Source organism: Ascaphus truei, chromosome 12 (genome assembly GCF_040206685.1).
Source record: "Ascaphus truei isolate aAscTru1 chromosome 12, aAscTru1.hap1, whole genome shotgun sequence".
Lineage (NCBI taxonomy): Eukaryota > Metazoa > Chordata > Amphibia > Anura > Ascaphidae > Ascaphus > Ascaphus truei.
This window is the reverse complement of record NC_134494.1, coordinates 1,181,109-1,195,748: the sequence shown is the minus strand read 5'-3', so window position 1 is coordinate 1,195,748 and position 14,640 is coordinate 1,181,109. Positions and strand designations below refer to the sequence as shown.

General features: G+C 42.6%; 1 protein-coding gene across 5 annotated transcripts in view; it reads left to right on the top strand.

The window, feature by feature from the left end:
* The window catches only part of LOC142464295 (uncharacterized), a 181,565-nt gene extending 167,637 nt beyond the window's left edge, over positions 1-13,928 (top strand). For 4 of the 5 annotated variants that reach the window (XM_075567769.1, XM_075567771.1, XM_075567770.1 and 1 more), the window contains exon 9: positions 11,265-13,928. In XM_075567769.1, coding sequence (XP_075423884.1) covers positions 11,265-12,727 — 1,463 coding nt within the window. In that variant the 3' untranslated portion in view covers positions 12,728-13,928. Of the gene's footprint in view, positions 1-3,447; positions 4,497-11,264 lie in introns of those variants that run through there. The other variant, XM_075567772.1, reaches the window with a different exon arrangement.
* The last annotated feature ends 712 nt before the right edge of the window (positions 13,929-14,640 follow it).

Here is a 14,640-nt window from a genome sequence, read left to right as displayed (position 1 = left end):
TGGGCGTGTAGTGCACCGTATATATTGGTGACCACATTTGCAGGTTAAGGTTTTATGTGTAGCCTATATAAGACATTTGCATGGAGTACTAAGTCACCCCCCCTGATAAAGTCACCGTAACAGGTGACGAAATGCATCTGGACACGTGACCGTGTTTTTTGAACCAATTAGGTGATGTCAACACACATCAACGGGGACACAACATCAAAGTGAAGGTACACAGTTAGTGCAGCAAGTTCATGGAGACTCAAAGAAATTCGCAGAATACTGGGCCTGTTTACATTATTTTCCTGTGCTCTGTATGTGGAGCATTCCTGAGAGCTTTGTGAATTTTGTCTCCCTATGAAGCCTTTTATCTTCACAGCTAAGATCACAGAGACTCAGTGCCAGACACTGCAGCAGCCCAGGGTGGAGGTTAACTTCATGTGTGATTGAGACCTGTAGATGGTACATGATTTATGTGTTCTTGGTCTCAAATAGTGTTCACCTAATCCGTGGCCTTGCCATGCACCTCGTCCCTCTGAGCCGCAGTGAGCCATTACTGGGACACTGGAACTTTGTTTGCGGTCAGACAGAATTATTATTTGTGTTTTTGCAGTTAAGTGTGTGTACGGCAGGTGGGGCACTGAATACCTTTGCCTATGGTACTCTGCACTACACTGTAGCATTCAGTGCAAGAAAAAGTAAGCGCAAACCCAATAATATATCACAAAAAAATTAATTAAATAAATTAATATCACCAAGAGGAGATGATGCTGGTGTGATGAATTCCTCAATCCCTCAATAGGCAACAGGAGGAGTACACAAAGTGCAAGAACTCCTCTCTTGTATAAATGGTAGTTCACTAATCAGATCAACATGTGTTAAGAGAAAAGAGAAAAGATCATAGTACAATACAGTTTAATAAACAAAAAATCCTTTGAGCAGTGAGCTCCAGTACACTCACAAGCTCCACGATAATAAACAGCATTGTAACCAACTCAGGGTTAGGAGCGACACCGATAGTACAACTACACACGAGTCCTCTGGATAGAATCTGTCTCTTCCGCATCCAAACAGAGTATGCCGTCACAGAACTTCCTCAGCTTTCCTCCAATGGTAAGGGAGGTGGCAGGCTACGGAGTCAGCGACAGTGTGATGGTCTTTGCAATGGAAGGACAGCTGTTTCACAAGGAACGGCAAGAAGCTCCACACAGCTCACGAGTCTCTGCGCAATTTCAGATAACCCTAAGCGTTTCAACCCCTGAAGAAGTCCGAATACCCGGATGAAACGCGTAGGGTTATCTGAAATTGCGCAGAGACTCGTGAGATGTGTGGAGCTTCTTGCCATTCTCTGTGAAACAGCTGTCCTTCCGTGGAAAAGACCATCGCGCTGAAGCTGACTCCGTAGCCTGCCACCTCCCTTACCATTTGAGAAAAGCTGAGGAATTTCTGTGACGTCAGACACTGTTCGGATGCGGAAGAGACAGTTTCTATCCAGAGGACACATGTTGATCTGATTCCTGTGAACTACCATTCATCCACGAGAGGAGTTCTTGCGCTTTGTGTACTCTTACTGTAGCATTCAGTGTCTGAAGCAGGTGCCTACATTGAAGATAAAAAATGATACGTGTCTTTGTCTAAGGACCTTGGTCAGTACATATACATCTGCAGTACTGTTGTAGTTTCCCGTTTTATTAAATAACAGTGTGTATTTATGGAATCTGTGTCATAAAGTAACTTCTGTTCTCTGTGTGACATGGGACATGATGGCGCATACAACCCTTTCCAGTTATGCATATATGATATATTTATTGCGCCATTCAAGTCAGGACAGATAAGAGACAAACTCTATCTGAGGTCTATCAGTATATCATTGACAAGTATGAATACTACAGCAATTCACCAAACCAGAAAGGATGGAGGAATTCTATAAGACACAACTTAAGCTTGAATGATTGCTTTATTAGAACACCTCCACATCCCAGGAAGAAGGGAGAATGCTGGGTGCTGCACCCATCTTGGATGTGTATGTTCGATCATGGCAACTTTTGAAGGAGAAAGATATCGGTTAGGACGAAGATATTGAATTATAGAGCATCCCGAGTCAGTAATCTGGCTCCATCAGTTATCAGCTCCAACCCAAGTGCCTACTTCAATTACATTACCAGTACGTAGCAACCAATACCAAAAACTAGATGAACCTACATCCCAACTACCTGCCCTAACCTTAGAACCTGTCTTCGTCTGGCTACCTATCCCAATAACATTAGCAGTATGGACCAACCAACTCCAAAAATGAGATGAACCTACATGCCAACTACATGATCAACTCGATCATCTACGTGCACCACACTCCTTGCATCAGTGGGTCACTGCCACCCAATTTTCAAGGTGTCTAATTAAGGTAAATATAAATGTACTTTAAGCCCTGACGAAGCATAGGTTCCTATGCGAAACGGCCCGTCGGTTTTAGATGACGTCATTCCTTTGACGCAGGTGGGGGAGACCAGGATGATGCCAGGAGCTCCGGTGTACCGAGCCATCTAGCAGTCACGCTGCAGACCGGGTAGTATTAGACACTGTCTCTGATTTCACGCATGTTTTATGCTGCTTTTATGACCCAACGTGTAGTGAGAGAGCACTAGGAGGGTGTATACAAACGGCTCCTTATCAAGAGGACTAGCGGCATATTTATATGCATCACGTTAACACCAGTGTTGTTCCTTTGTATACTGATGCAGAGATACATGTCCTTTTTGCTCATTTGTGTCAAGCTAGGAAATGAGGAACAACAAGGATACTGTATATTGATACAGACATATATGTTGATTATGCTCAATTGTGTCAAGCTAGGAAACTAGTAACAATAAGGACAATATAGCTGATTGCAGCTACCTCCAAGTATACACCGCTGGGCTCTTCTGGCGACTCGAGACTTGTATCAGGCAGTTTTATTAGTTTTGTGTATACTATACAATAATGTATACATCAAACATACCTGGTATATGAGAATCTCCTCACCCTGGTCACCACCTACCTTATTTTTAACGCACTTCTTCTCCTTATCCTATACCCCCCTGATGTTCCTTTCCCTAGTATTTAATAAAACTTTTTTTGTTTTGCGTTGCGTAGCACAGGGCTATTGGCCCGGAGTATATTGTATAGTCCACCCTTATTTATTTTACTCACGAGTGCAGCCCTGGGTTTCTTGCTCCACTGGGGATCTACACCCCCTTTGGATTTATGTGTAAATATAAATGTACCCAAGTTTATATACAGTGCTGTACTGTACAACTTTACTGTAGAACTGTCATTCCCAATGACACGCATATGCTTTCCATACTCACATTCATGCATGCGCACACATTAAATATGTTAAATATGTGCATGCGCAAACTGTACTTTAAGCATATAATTATTGTTTATTAATAGTGTACAATACATTTTTTCACAATTATTTTACAGAATTCAAAACATCAAATCGACAGCCAGAAGAAGATGACGAATGAAAGTCTTACACATTATTATTTAGACACTTTTATACTATATTTTAATCGTAGTGATATATTGTATACATTATTATACTTTAACATAACCGCAACTGCAAATTATTGCAAATGCGAAGTGTCGATACAGTATGACAGCATTCAGTGTTCACGGTGTTCGCTGTTTTTTTTTTTCTGTAGGCATAGAATAGACAAAGCCACCCCCCATTTTTTTTTTATTCTATCTAGCGGAAAAGTCTCCCCCTCTGGCGGCCTCCTCTTAAATTCAATTTTCTATCAAGTGACACTCATAGCATTCCATAGACATACACGTGCATAGATACAATATAAAAAAAAAATGCAAAAATACTATATAAATAATTAAAGACATATACATTAGTGTTGGGCCGGGTCCTGAATTTTGCCGGGTACCAGGTTCCCGTGGGAAATGGGCAATTTCACCAGGCCGGGTACCCTGCCCGGATAAATTACACTTACCTGCAGGGTTAGGAAGACGGCTCCGGAGGGTGAGGAGGACCGCAGTGACATCATGGGAGCAGCAGCAGACGTCCTGGTGGTGGTGGCAGCAGCCAAAGTGCTTGTTCAGCCGGCAGGAGCAGCCGGAACAGAGCAAACAACTGTTACTGGAGGGAGCCGGGGAACCATTTGACCAGAGTAGGAGCGTTCCTATTGGACAGCCGGGGAGAAGCCAATAATTGTAGTGCCACATTTTACCAAAATTTGAAAGAATACATCATAATAATTCTGAGACACCTGCTGGAAGTTACAGTACACACAACAGTAGGTGTGAAGTGGGCTAAATATTCAATTCAATATGATAATCTCACCTTTTGTTAGGGAACAATAAAACCAGGAAAGGGGTATTATTAATCTATTATATTATCTCTTGGGATTACTGCTCTACATGAATGACTCACTAATTGCTGAAAGATTATCTCCAAGTTTTTGACAAATAATTGATGACCGATTCTCCTGCTTACTTTGCCTGCTGAAACAGAAAGCTGTATCTGGAAGAGTAAAAAAATAAGTTTAGTGAAAAAGACTATTATTTTTTACACTCAAATATAATCACATTCCTGTGACCATACTCACATGTTCTAAAACAATGGGTAACACATTATTTATACATTTATACAGTATTATTCATATAATTGTTGCACGTTTGGAAATGTAGAGTCTCATTCCAGTAACGAAGGATCCCCTTGTGATATTCTTCTTTGTTTGCCGGCTTCATATATTTCCTCAGGGGATGTTTCATAGCATGACACACCAGTTCTATGGGTTACAATCTGGGGATCTGAAAATCTAGAGACAAAGACAGTATATGTTTTACAATAAAAAAAAGCACACAGCAGCATAGTACAGTTAATAGGATACAGTTCTACTGCTCAAATCAGTTACAGTACTTCCAGTTGAAGTCTCCAGTTCCGATTTGTCCTCCTTGCGGCTCCCACACAGGAACCCCCTTCCCCCCTGCTTTTCATGCGCATGCTTCACCTGGCTTTTTTAAAGAGCAGCATGGGAAGTACGAAATTCCCCCGCGGGCAGCCAAAGGACTGCCCACGGAGCGTTTCTGGAGGCACGACGGAACTGGTGACTTCATCTGTACCCTGGCGGTGTTCTAACCCAGTTGATTACACATTCCTTAACAAAGGTAGCAGAGGCACTGTGCTTTGGGTCGTTATCTTGGAAGAAGCGGTGACCAGGTGGAATTCATGTCTAATGTATGGCAATATCGGGGTGATAATGGACTCTTGGAAAAACACTGTTATACAGGGAAAGGGTAACATGTAGATACATTTACTGTTCTTTCTAATTAAATGTAGATAACACAGATACACACTGACTGACCTTCAAATATAATGTATGGGTCCTGGGCACCAGATTGTCCCCACACATGAACCTTGAGTGGATGCTTTGTCCGAGGTTTCAGGGATAAATGTTTTTTTTCCCCTGAATTCCATAGTGGCAAATCTTTCAAGGGTGACTGATATCTCATCTGAAAATATAACATCATCAAAGCTTCCTCCACTCTCAATCCATGCACGTGCTTGGTTGACTCTTTATTTTGTTGGCCCCCATTATGATGGGAAACACTCAGCAATTACAAGAAAGTGCTTGTTAAATTAATACTACAGTACTGTATCTTTCTACTACCGTAATATATGTGGTGATTTACAGTAGGATTTGGCTAACATAGATAAATACTGTATAGCATACACAGAAATGGAACTATACTGTACTTTACATAATAACAATGCTACAAGCTACTGTAGGTACTGTAAACACATTCAAATTTTAAGAGCCACACTTTAATTTTGTACAGTGAAGCAGTTTATCAGACACGTCCATAGGTCCAGGCCAATGTGTGTCTCATTAGCCTGATGCTGGTCTTACACTGTAACGCCTGGCCAGTCCCCAGTACTGAGGTGGGTAAGGGTATAACACGCACCCATAGCAGTGAGGGCGTGCCCAGGGTGTGGTAATGCGTTGCCGGGCCTGGTAAGAAAGTGTTAACAAAATACTTGCTGAGTCCGGAGTGCCAGAGGTCAGAGAGTAATGTCCATGTGCCAGAGTTCAAGTGTTGGAGAGAGCAGTGTAGTGATGTCCGTAAGCCAGAGTTCAAGAGTTGGAGAAGGCAGCATAGTGATGTCCGTAAGCCAGGGTTCAAGGGCAGGAGAAGGCAGAGTAGTCAAATCCAAAGCAGTGCACAAGTTCAAACCAAGGGAATCCAAACAGGGGCAGGGACAGGAACCAGCGCTGAAACAGACAAGGGAGCTAGGCATAGACACTGCACACACAGGATCTACAGGAAAGCTATGCAGAGCAATGACTAAGAGGACAGAGTGGGGTTATAATGGAAAGGGGACCAATAGGGATGAGAGGTGGAGCAGAGGCTTGAGTGAGAGTTTGCAGGTATAGGTCTGAGAGAGCAGGGGAGGAGACAGGGAAATAATCTAGAGAGATGGCTTGTAAGCCACGGGGGGCATAGCTAGAGTTTAGGGGCGGCAAATAACTGGAGCAGGTGCACGCGACTTCTGTAAGTGTGTTATGCGCGTATCACAGGGTGCGATGGACACGCCGCCGGGGAGATGCTCAGCACCGGAGGAGGAAGGGAAGGAGAGGCGGAGGAGCCAGGTAATGCAAGGGCTGGGGTGATAGATGCACGTCGAGGGATATGGCTACCACGGAGTGTAGCAAGTGACCGGGAACATGCACGCACAGTGCGGGAGCCGCGCACATGACCCGAACGAGCGTCAGGGTACGCAAACCGTGCCGCGGAGGAACGGCCGTGAGAGGAGGATGGGAGAGAGTTAGGACAAAGGAAAGAGGGGTGGTTAGAAGTTGTGGGACCTGGGGTAACAGGGACACGATGGGAAGCGTGAGCCCCCGATCCATTACATACACATTGCAAGATCATGCTGCTTCTGCAGAATTTACAAAACCTCTGCAGCTGAGCGCTCATCATTTTCATGACTGATCTCATCACCAGCCACACCACTTCTCTGTGAAAATAAGGAACATGATAAAAGATTAAAAGAGTGCAGATGCATAAGAATACTGTGTGAATGTGTGAAGAAAAACATTACAAGTACAAGTGCATATAGTACTGTACTTTCTCGGTTCTGACCTGGCAGACCCTTCTACGAATCTTAGGGGGTCATGCACCAAGCAGCAGAAAATTGCATTCGCCAGGGGTTTAAATTCGCCATGTTTTTGGTGTGTTGCCCTCGCTGTATGCAGGAAGGGCCGAATCCCTGGCGAATCACAGCGAGAGCAACAATGCCAAACATGCCGAGTAACCGGTGGCGAGACAGTCCGCCTGGCGAGAAGCTGCCGAGAAGCCGTCCCCTGCCGAGATGTGTCTACAGCAGAGAGAGATCCGCCGCAAACATCTGCAAAATAACTATTATCCAGATAGGGATAATAGATTATTTCCCATTATTAAACACATTAAGTAGCATAATAAAATAAATAAAGTTCTACTGACCTCATCAGTAAGAAGCACCCTCGCCAGCAAAATCCGTGTCCTCCGTTGCCAACAAAATACATATCAGAATGTAATTGCAATGTATTGGCTATCAATTAACCCCTTAATCACCTTAACGGATAATAATCGCAAAGGTAATTAAGGGGTTAATCCATCCTGTTCCCGATACCCACCCTTCACCCATTCATTTGTACAGTGGCTTCATCATGCAACTATTTATATATATATATATATATATACACATGATGAACCAATATACAAAGAAATGTTTAAGGGTTAACAAAAACATGCACAAATAAAAATACCACTTCTCCATATCAGCCACAGTCTAACAAAATCCTATTTCCTAATAAAATCATTCTTATCTTCCAATCAAAAGCATCAAATGCCAATCAAAAATTTGAATTTATATTGTATACATGATGCATAAATTCTGTGCACCATGTACACTCTGCCAATCAATGTTAGCAATAAAACATTCAAAAGAAAATACACTGAAATCCAAACAAGTATACTATTTAAACCAAGCAAGGCAACTGAAATAAATTATCATTAATTAATCAAATCCCAAAACAATTAAAATACCATCCAAATCAATTACACAATTAACTCTTTTAATTGTTAAACAAACTCATTATCCAACAAAGTTAACATCTGCCAAAATAGTAGTACCAAAAAAAACCCACTATAAAAAAGCAAGCCTCACCCTGACCTCAAGTACAGCATACAACACCAAAAATTACATCTGTCTAAATTTAATAACATTACACACATTTAAGAATAGCAGCATATCAAAATACGTTTACATAGTGCAAAACAAGCATTCCCAACCAAATCATTTCTTACCCTGTATATATATATCGATAGAGACATACATACATACATACATACATACATACATACATACATACATACATACATACAGGGCAAGAAATGAGAATGGAAAAAATTTGTATCACATGTAAAAATTACAAAAAACAGTTAAAGTTAAAAAAAAAATTATTTTTTTAACTTACCATTAGCTGCCCCACTCTCTGACTCCCATTGACACCAAGCTCTCGAACAAATCCACGCACAGCAACAGGAACCCATAAAATAAAAAACCATAAAATAATAAACAAAGCTTGTCTTTTATTTGTAATCCATTCCGTCACCGTCTTCATCTGTGTTCTTCCGGCTTCTTCTGGGGTGTTCTGGGGGTCTTCTTACCGTCTGCTGCCACGCCCTCTTCTCTTCTTTCTTCCGGAGGTCCGTCCTCCTCGGCGTCTGCCTTCAAAATCAGACGACATAGGCTTTTATAGGCCTATGACGTCACATTGTCGTCATATGGTTCCCACGGCCCTGATTGGGCCGTGAAAACCATCTGATTTTTTTATTTAATTTTGATGATGTCATTTAAAGGCAATGAGAACTACATCCCTACTCTGATTGGCTCTAGTAACCATGTGACAGAGGCTTTGTGGAGAACGGATGTGACGTCATTTAAAGCCTGTCACATGGTACTAGAGCCAATCAGATTTGGGATGTATTTCCCACGCTCTGATTGGCTACCGTACCATGTGAGGCCGGCCATCATTCTTTTCATGACGTCATCTTAAAGGCAATTGAAGCACAGCCATTCTGATTGGCTGGCGTCATTGCCTTTAAATTACGTCATTAAAATAATTTTTTTTCCCCAAAATCACATGGTTTTCACGGCCAGAATTGGTACTGCAGGCCTGCGGGTAACACCCGAGGGCCCCCGCCAGCCTATAGTATCATTGATGTGCATATATGTGTATGTTAAGGGGGTATAGGAGTTGTTGGTGTTATATATATATATATATTTATTTATTTATATATTTATTTATTTATTTATTTAGTGTGGGGCTGTTGTGTGTGTATTTTTTTTATTGTGTGCAGCCGGGGTGGCCGAAGTGGGTATTAGCCCCAACGGTGGTTTGTTTAGGACTTGCGGGTGGGAAGCGGGAGGGCTTACCCCTTCATCACCGTAGCGGTAATAACTGTTAAGGTCATGAAGGGGTTAGGTGCACCCGCAACCCCCCCGCAAACCCTAAACAACCACCAAGGGCCAAATACCCCCTTCACCCACCCCGCTACCCACAATAAACCTGGCACGGCTGGTTAACCCCTTCATTGCCTTAGCGGTTAGCCGCTAAGGTAATGAAGTGGCCTTTAAATGCATTTTTCCTGCCTCGGATGCATGCCAGGGGGCTCCGGTGCTGGTATTAATGGTATTAGCTCCGGAGACCTCCGGCATCAATCCCAGGCAGGAAAAAGGCCTGATTTTTTCTACATGCCGTTCCGCTGCTCATCCGCAGCCTCTCCCCAGCAACTTGTCAACTTTTTGGGGTGAGAGGGATTGCCATAAAAATCTCAATTATAGAGTGGCGAATAGCGGAGCAAACCTACTCGCCACTACTAGAATTGAGCGGGTTTCAAAACATGGCTAGTTGTGGCGCAAAGTGCCTTTTCGCCGTGCCAATGGCGGAAAAAACAACCCGCCAACAAACTTGGCGGGTTTTTTTTTGCTTTTCTCCAAGTTTTCGGCCCTTACTGTATCGGGTATGCATTTTTGGCGCAAAACGGGCAAAAAGTGACTTTGCACCGTGTTAGGACCAGTATGTCAGGCCAGAGTCTGCACTCATGTTAAGCTTCCATTTTGTATGGTCATAACTAGTTAAGATTCTGTAGTCAGCCTTTTTGCTGAAATATAATTCATAAATGCACTCAGTTTCTCTGCTAAATTGCATTTCATTCTCCCTGGCCAGGATATTACTAGATACTTTTGTGAGGTCAATTTCCTGGTGTTTTAGTAGAATATAATAGAATGGTTCTCTGCAAGAAGCAAGGTAGTGAAATAAAGTTGCTAAGACTCAAGGTCTCTTTTGATAACAGACAATGAATAAGCTATGTATTCAGAACATTGCTTGTATTGAAAAGGGACACGTCTCAAAAGTCACGCCACTAATATGTCCTGCCCCTAAATCACGCCTCTAATTAAAGCTACGCCCAAGACACACCTAGTATACGCCTATGTCACGCCTATGATACGCCTATGTTACGCCTCTAACTAATATCTTTTTTCTTTCTGTATAAAAATCATTACCCTATGAGTAATAAATTGAGACAAAGGATTTGAAACCTGGCGTGCGTTACGTTTCATTTTGTTCGTCTCCCAGGCCTGATAAGGTTCATCAAAGATCGAAGATAACAGTTGCAGGGCGTGAAAGCTTCCTGGGAAGTCTGCTGCAAACAGGTGCAGATAGTGTATCCAGTCACAAGGCTTCAGTGTACCTGGCAGAGGAAAGGTTCCTCTCGGTTCTGGAGCGTGGGTGAAGGAATAACGGATTTTCCTTTCACGCCACTAACTGCATGAGGCCCTTAGTCTTCCTTCAGGCATGATGCTGGACACAGTTCAGTGACACCTGGATCCCCACTTTTGCTAGCCACAGTTCGATGTGGACTATTCTGTATCCATTCTTGTACATTATCGCCATGATATATTCCTTGGAAATTATTTTGGCATTACTGTTTTCCAGAAGGTCTGAACCACTAATGAATGTGTATTCAATGTGTATTCAATGTGAATTGCATCTTCGTTATACATTATGCTGTATGTTAAAGGTAAAACGACAGGTACAGGTATATGCCTACTTTTGATGCCTTGCAAACATTGCCCAGCCCTACACTGAATGCTGCCCCTGTAATAAATCTTACAGAAATGCCATAGCCACACACCGTGACCTTGATCTCAAATAACTCTTGTTCTCTTGTTCTTTCAGATACTTTATCTTGTGCAATGGATCGATCCTGCTTCTACGTATGTAACAACCTGCGTGCTGCTGCCAAAACCCTCAGACGGCGAAAGGCGGCAGCTGTACCCGAGACCCCCAAAAACAAAAAGGCTAAAGTGGGGAAAGAAAACCAAACAGCACCTAAACCTACAAGGGTCAAGAATCCAGGACAGGCATGGAGAAAGGAGAACATGGCCAAAAGCATATCCAATAAAGTTTTTTGGTGTGGGGTACCTGATGCTGCACCTGGCAACCACATCCCCATCACTCCCAGCTCCAGACCCTGCTCACCTCACCCAGGATCCAGCACAGCCCAACCTGATCACCCCTGCTCACCTCGCCCTGAATCCAGGATATCCCAACCTGACCAACCCTGCTCACCTCGCCCTGAATCCAGCAAATCCCAACCTGACATACTCTGCTCACCTTGCCCTGAATCCAGCAAATCCCATCCTGACAACCCCTGCTCACCACGCCCTGAATCCAGCAAATCCCAACCTGACACCCCTTACTCTCCTCACCCTGGATTCAGCACAGCCCAACATGACACCCCCTACTCTCCTAACCCTGGATTCAGCACAGCCCAAACCGATGCCCCTTGCCCACCTCATCTCAGCCCACCTTGCACTGGATCCAGATCAGTCAGACTCATCTTGGAACAGTTGGGTGGATGTGGAACACCTGTCCCTATCCAGCAATGCAGGGACAGAGTGGAAGCAAAGTTGGACCTGATTTTGGAGAAAATGGAGAGGATGGAGAGGGACATAGCGGGTCTCTATTCTATTCTATGCACACAGCAGCAGGAGAGAGCAAGACATCTGGAGGTGCCCTTAACACCCCCTGAGGCATCCTCTCCACCACCGGAGGCACCCTGCCCACCCCTTGCTCCTCCAACACCTGAGGCACCCTGCCCACCCCCTGTGTCTCCATGCTATACCATGATGTTAGAGAACATCCCAAAGGAGGAGGACATTTTGGCTATGAGACCCCTGGATGGAGAGAGAGACCAGGAGGAAAATGTCATCCCACAGCAGTTAGCCATGCCCGCTTTCAAAAATATACCTGGGACTCCACAGAGGCAAAGACCACCCGTGATGCGTGGAAATGCAGTAGGTGACATCCCGCTTTCCGTTATACCAGCAGAAACTCTGTCCAGATATGCGAACAACTGCGGTGGACAGCCTCATCGATATGCTGTACTAATTTTCAAGCACCATGTCAGTTTTGATCTGTATTCCCAGTGGTGCCAACAAGTTAACTTTGACGGCTCGAGGGGGAAGATGGCGATTCCCACCAATTTGAGGAGAGCCATTATAGACGAACTAAAGAAGCAGTTTAATATTACCACTGTACATTTCAAAACCATAAAAGAGAGCATCAATGCCATTTTGCGGCATCAGAGGGCTCTGGGCTGGAGTGCTCCGGGTGAAGAATATGACTTTCTGAAATAAATAAATACTTTTTTCTAAAATGCTTTTAATCTAATAGATTTATAGAAAATTATAATAGGTACATTTAGTTGTGCATTGGAACAGTAATATAATACATTATCTTATAGGGTGTGATATGATCAGATAGACTCTTAAATACAGTAGCATGGGGAGCCAAAATGATGTGGTTGAAAGTAAAATAATGTATCAAAAATCTACAATAGAAAAGAGATAAAAGTACAAATGGGAAATAAAATATAAGATATAAAGAAACTGTATAGGATCAGTAAAAATATAGATATTACAATATGCATTTCTGCCAGCAGTCACCATTTGAATACTTTAATTCAACCTGACATTCAGAGACACACACACACCTGAGATACCTGGAACATAATGTACACTAATAGGATAAGCAAAGTATGTTTAAGGAGAAGGAGCGGCTCAGTGAGTACAGACACTGACTAGCACTGAGTTTGAACATGGTTCAATTCCCAGTGTTGGCTCTTTGTGACCTTGGGCACGTCACTTTATCTCCCTGTGCCTCAGTCACCAAAAACATAGATTGTAAGCTCTACAGGGCAGGGACTATGTCTGAAAAATCTCTCTGTAATGAGCTATGTAAAATTAGCAGCGCAATACAAGAACAACCAATTATTATTATTATTATTATTATTATAATAATTAAATTACTTCCATTAGCATATATCCCAAGTATCTCAGGTGTGCTCTTTTTTGTGCACAGGTGTTTCTAAGTGTTTTTTGAGTGAATATATATATTGCACTTAGGACTCTAGTAGAAACTCTCCCCCTCCCTTTCTCCCCCTGTTCGCCTCCTGTCCCCATCCCTTTCTCTCTTTCTTTATCTCCCTCACTCTTGCCCTCTCTTTCCATTGCTCCATCCCTCTTTTTCTCTATCTCTCCCCCGTACATAATCTCCCTTCCTTTCCCTCTCCCTCCCTTTACACCCTCTCTCTCTCCCCATCTCTTTCTCCCTCACTCCCTTCCTCACTCCATCTCCTCATCTCCCTCTATTCCCCATCTCTCTTTCTTGCTCTCTCCACTGAATTAATCAAATGTGCCAATAGTATTTACCAGTGGTATTGTATACATTAAAGGGAATGAATGTCCCTTTTTGAAACCAAATCTCAAATATTTGCTTGTGTAAATAAACGCCATATTTGTGGATATGTTCTCATGTGTGGTTTTATCAGTTTTCAGTTGGCTAGATGCTACTATTTAAAAAAAAAATATTTCCTCTTTTATATGTGATAAAGATATAGTAACTGTGCAGAAGGGTGTCCTCTTTTAAATTGTCAGTATTTCTTAAAAATACCATTTATTTTGGGTCCCCTTTTTTAATATGTAGTAATAAATCACATTCCATTAGACGTTTTTCCATTATCTTAATTTTTTCTTGTGCTATCGATTTGTCCCTTATTCAAAAGGACAATGCTTCATTGTTTAGCTGCTTTGCTTAAAGAGTTCTCAATCAGCTTAGGGTATTTCTTCCTATGCAAAAATCTATTTTTTAAAGTCAGCCTCTGGTAGGGATTCTTCATCTCTAATGCAGTTCCTTCCCAACCTTTGCCACTGCCCAAATGGAATCTCTTTAATAATATCCTGTCATCAAGTTCACTATTGCAGTCCACATTCTTTCTACAGGTTGTCCACACTATAAGAGGGATGGCGTATTTACTTTCATCATGTCCAGGCCTCTTTTAGTGGAACACCCTGTATATACTGTAGTTCACTATGTATCTGGCCATTTGAATGGAATACCGGTAATTCAATATCCAGAAATGCAATGTTTTCTGAATCAATATGAGAGGTACATTTGACGTTCAAACCATTATTAATATACAAATGTATCTATACCCTTTTCCACCTTTCTTTCTTATAATATTGTCTTCAATTAAATCTCTTCCACATAA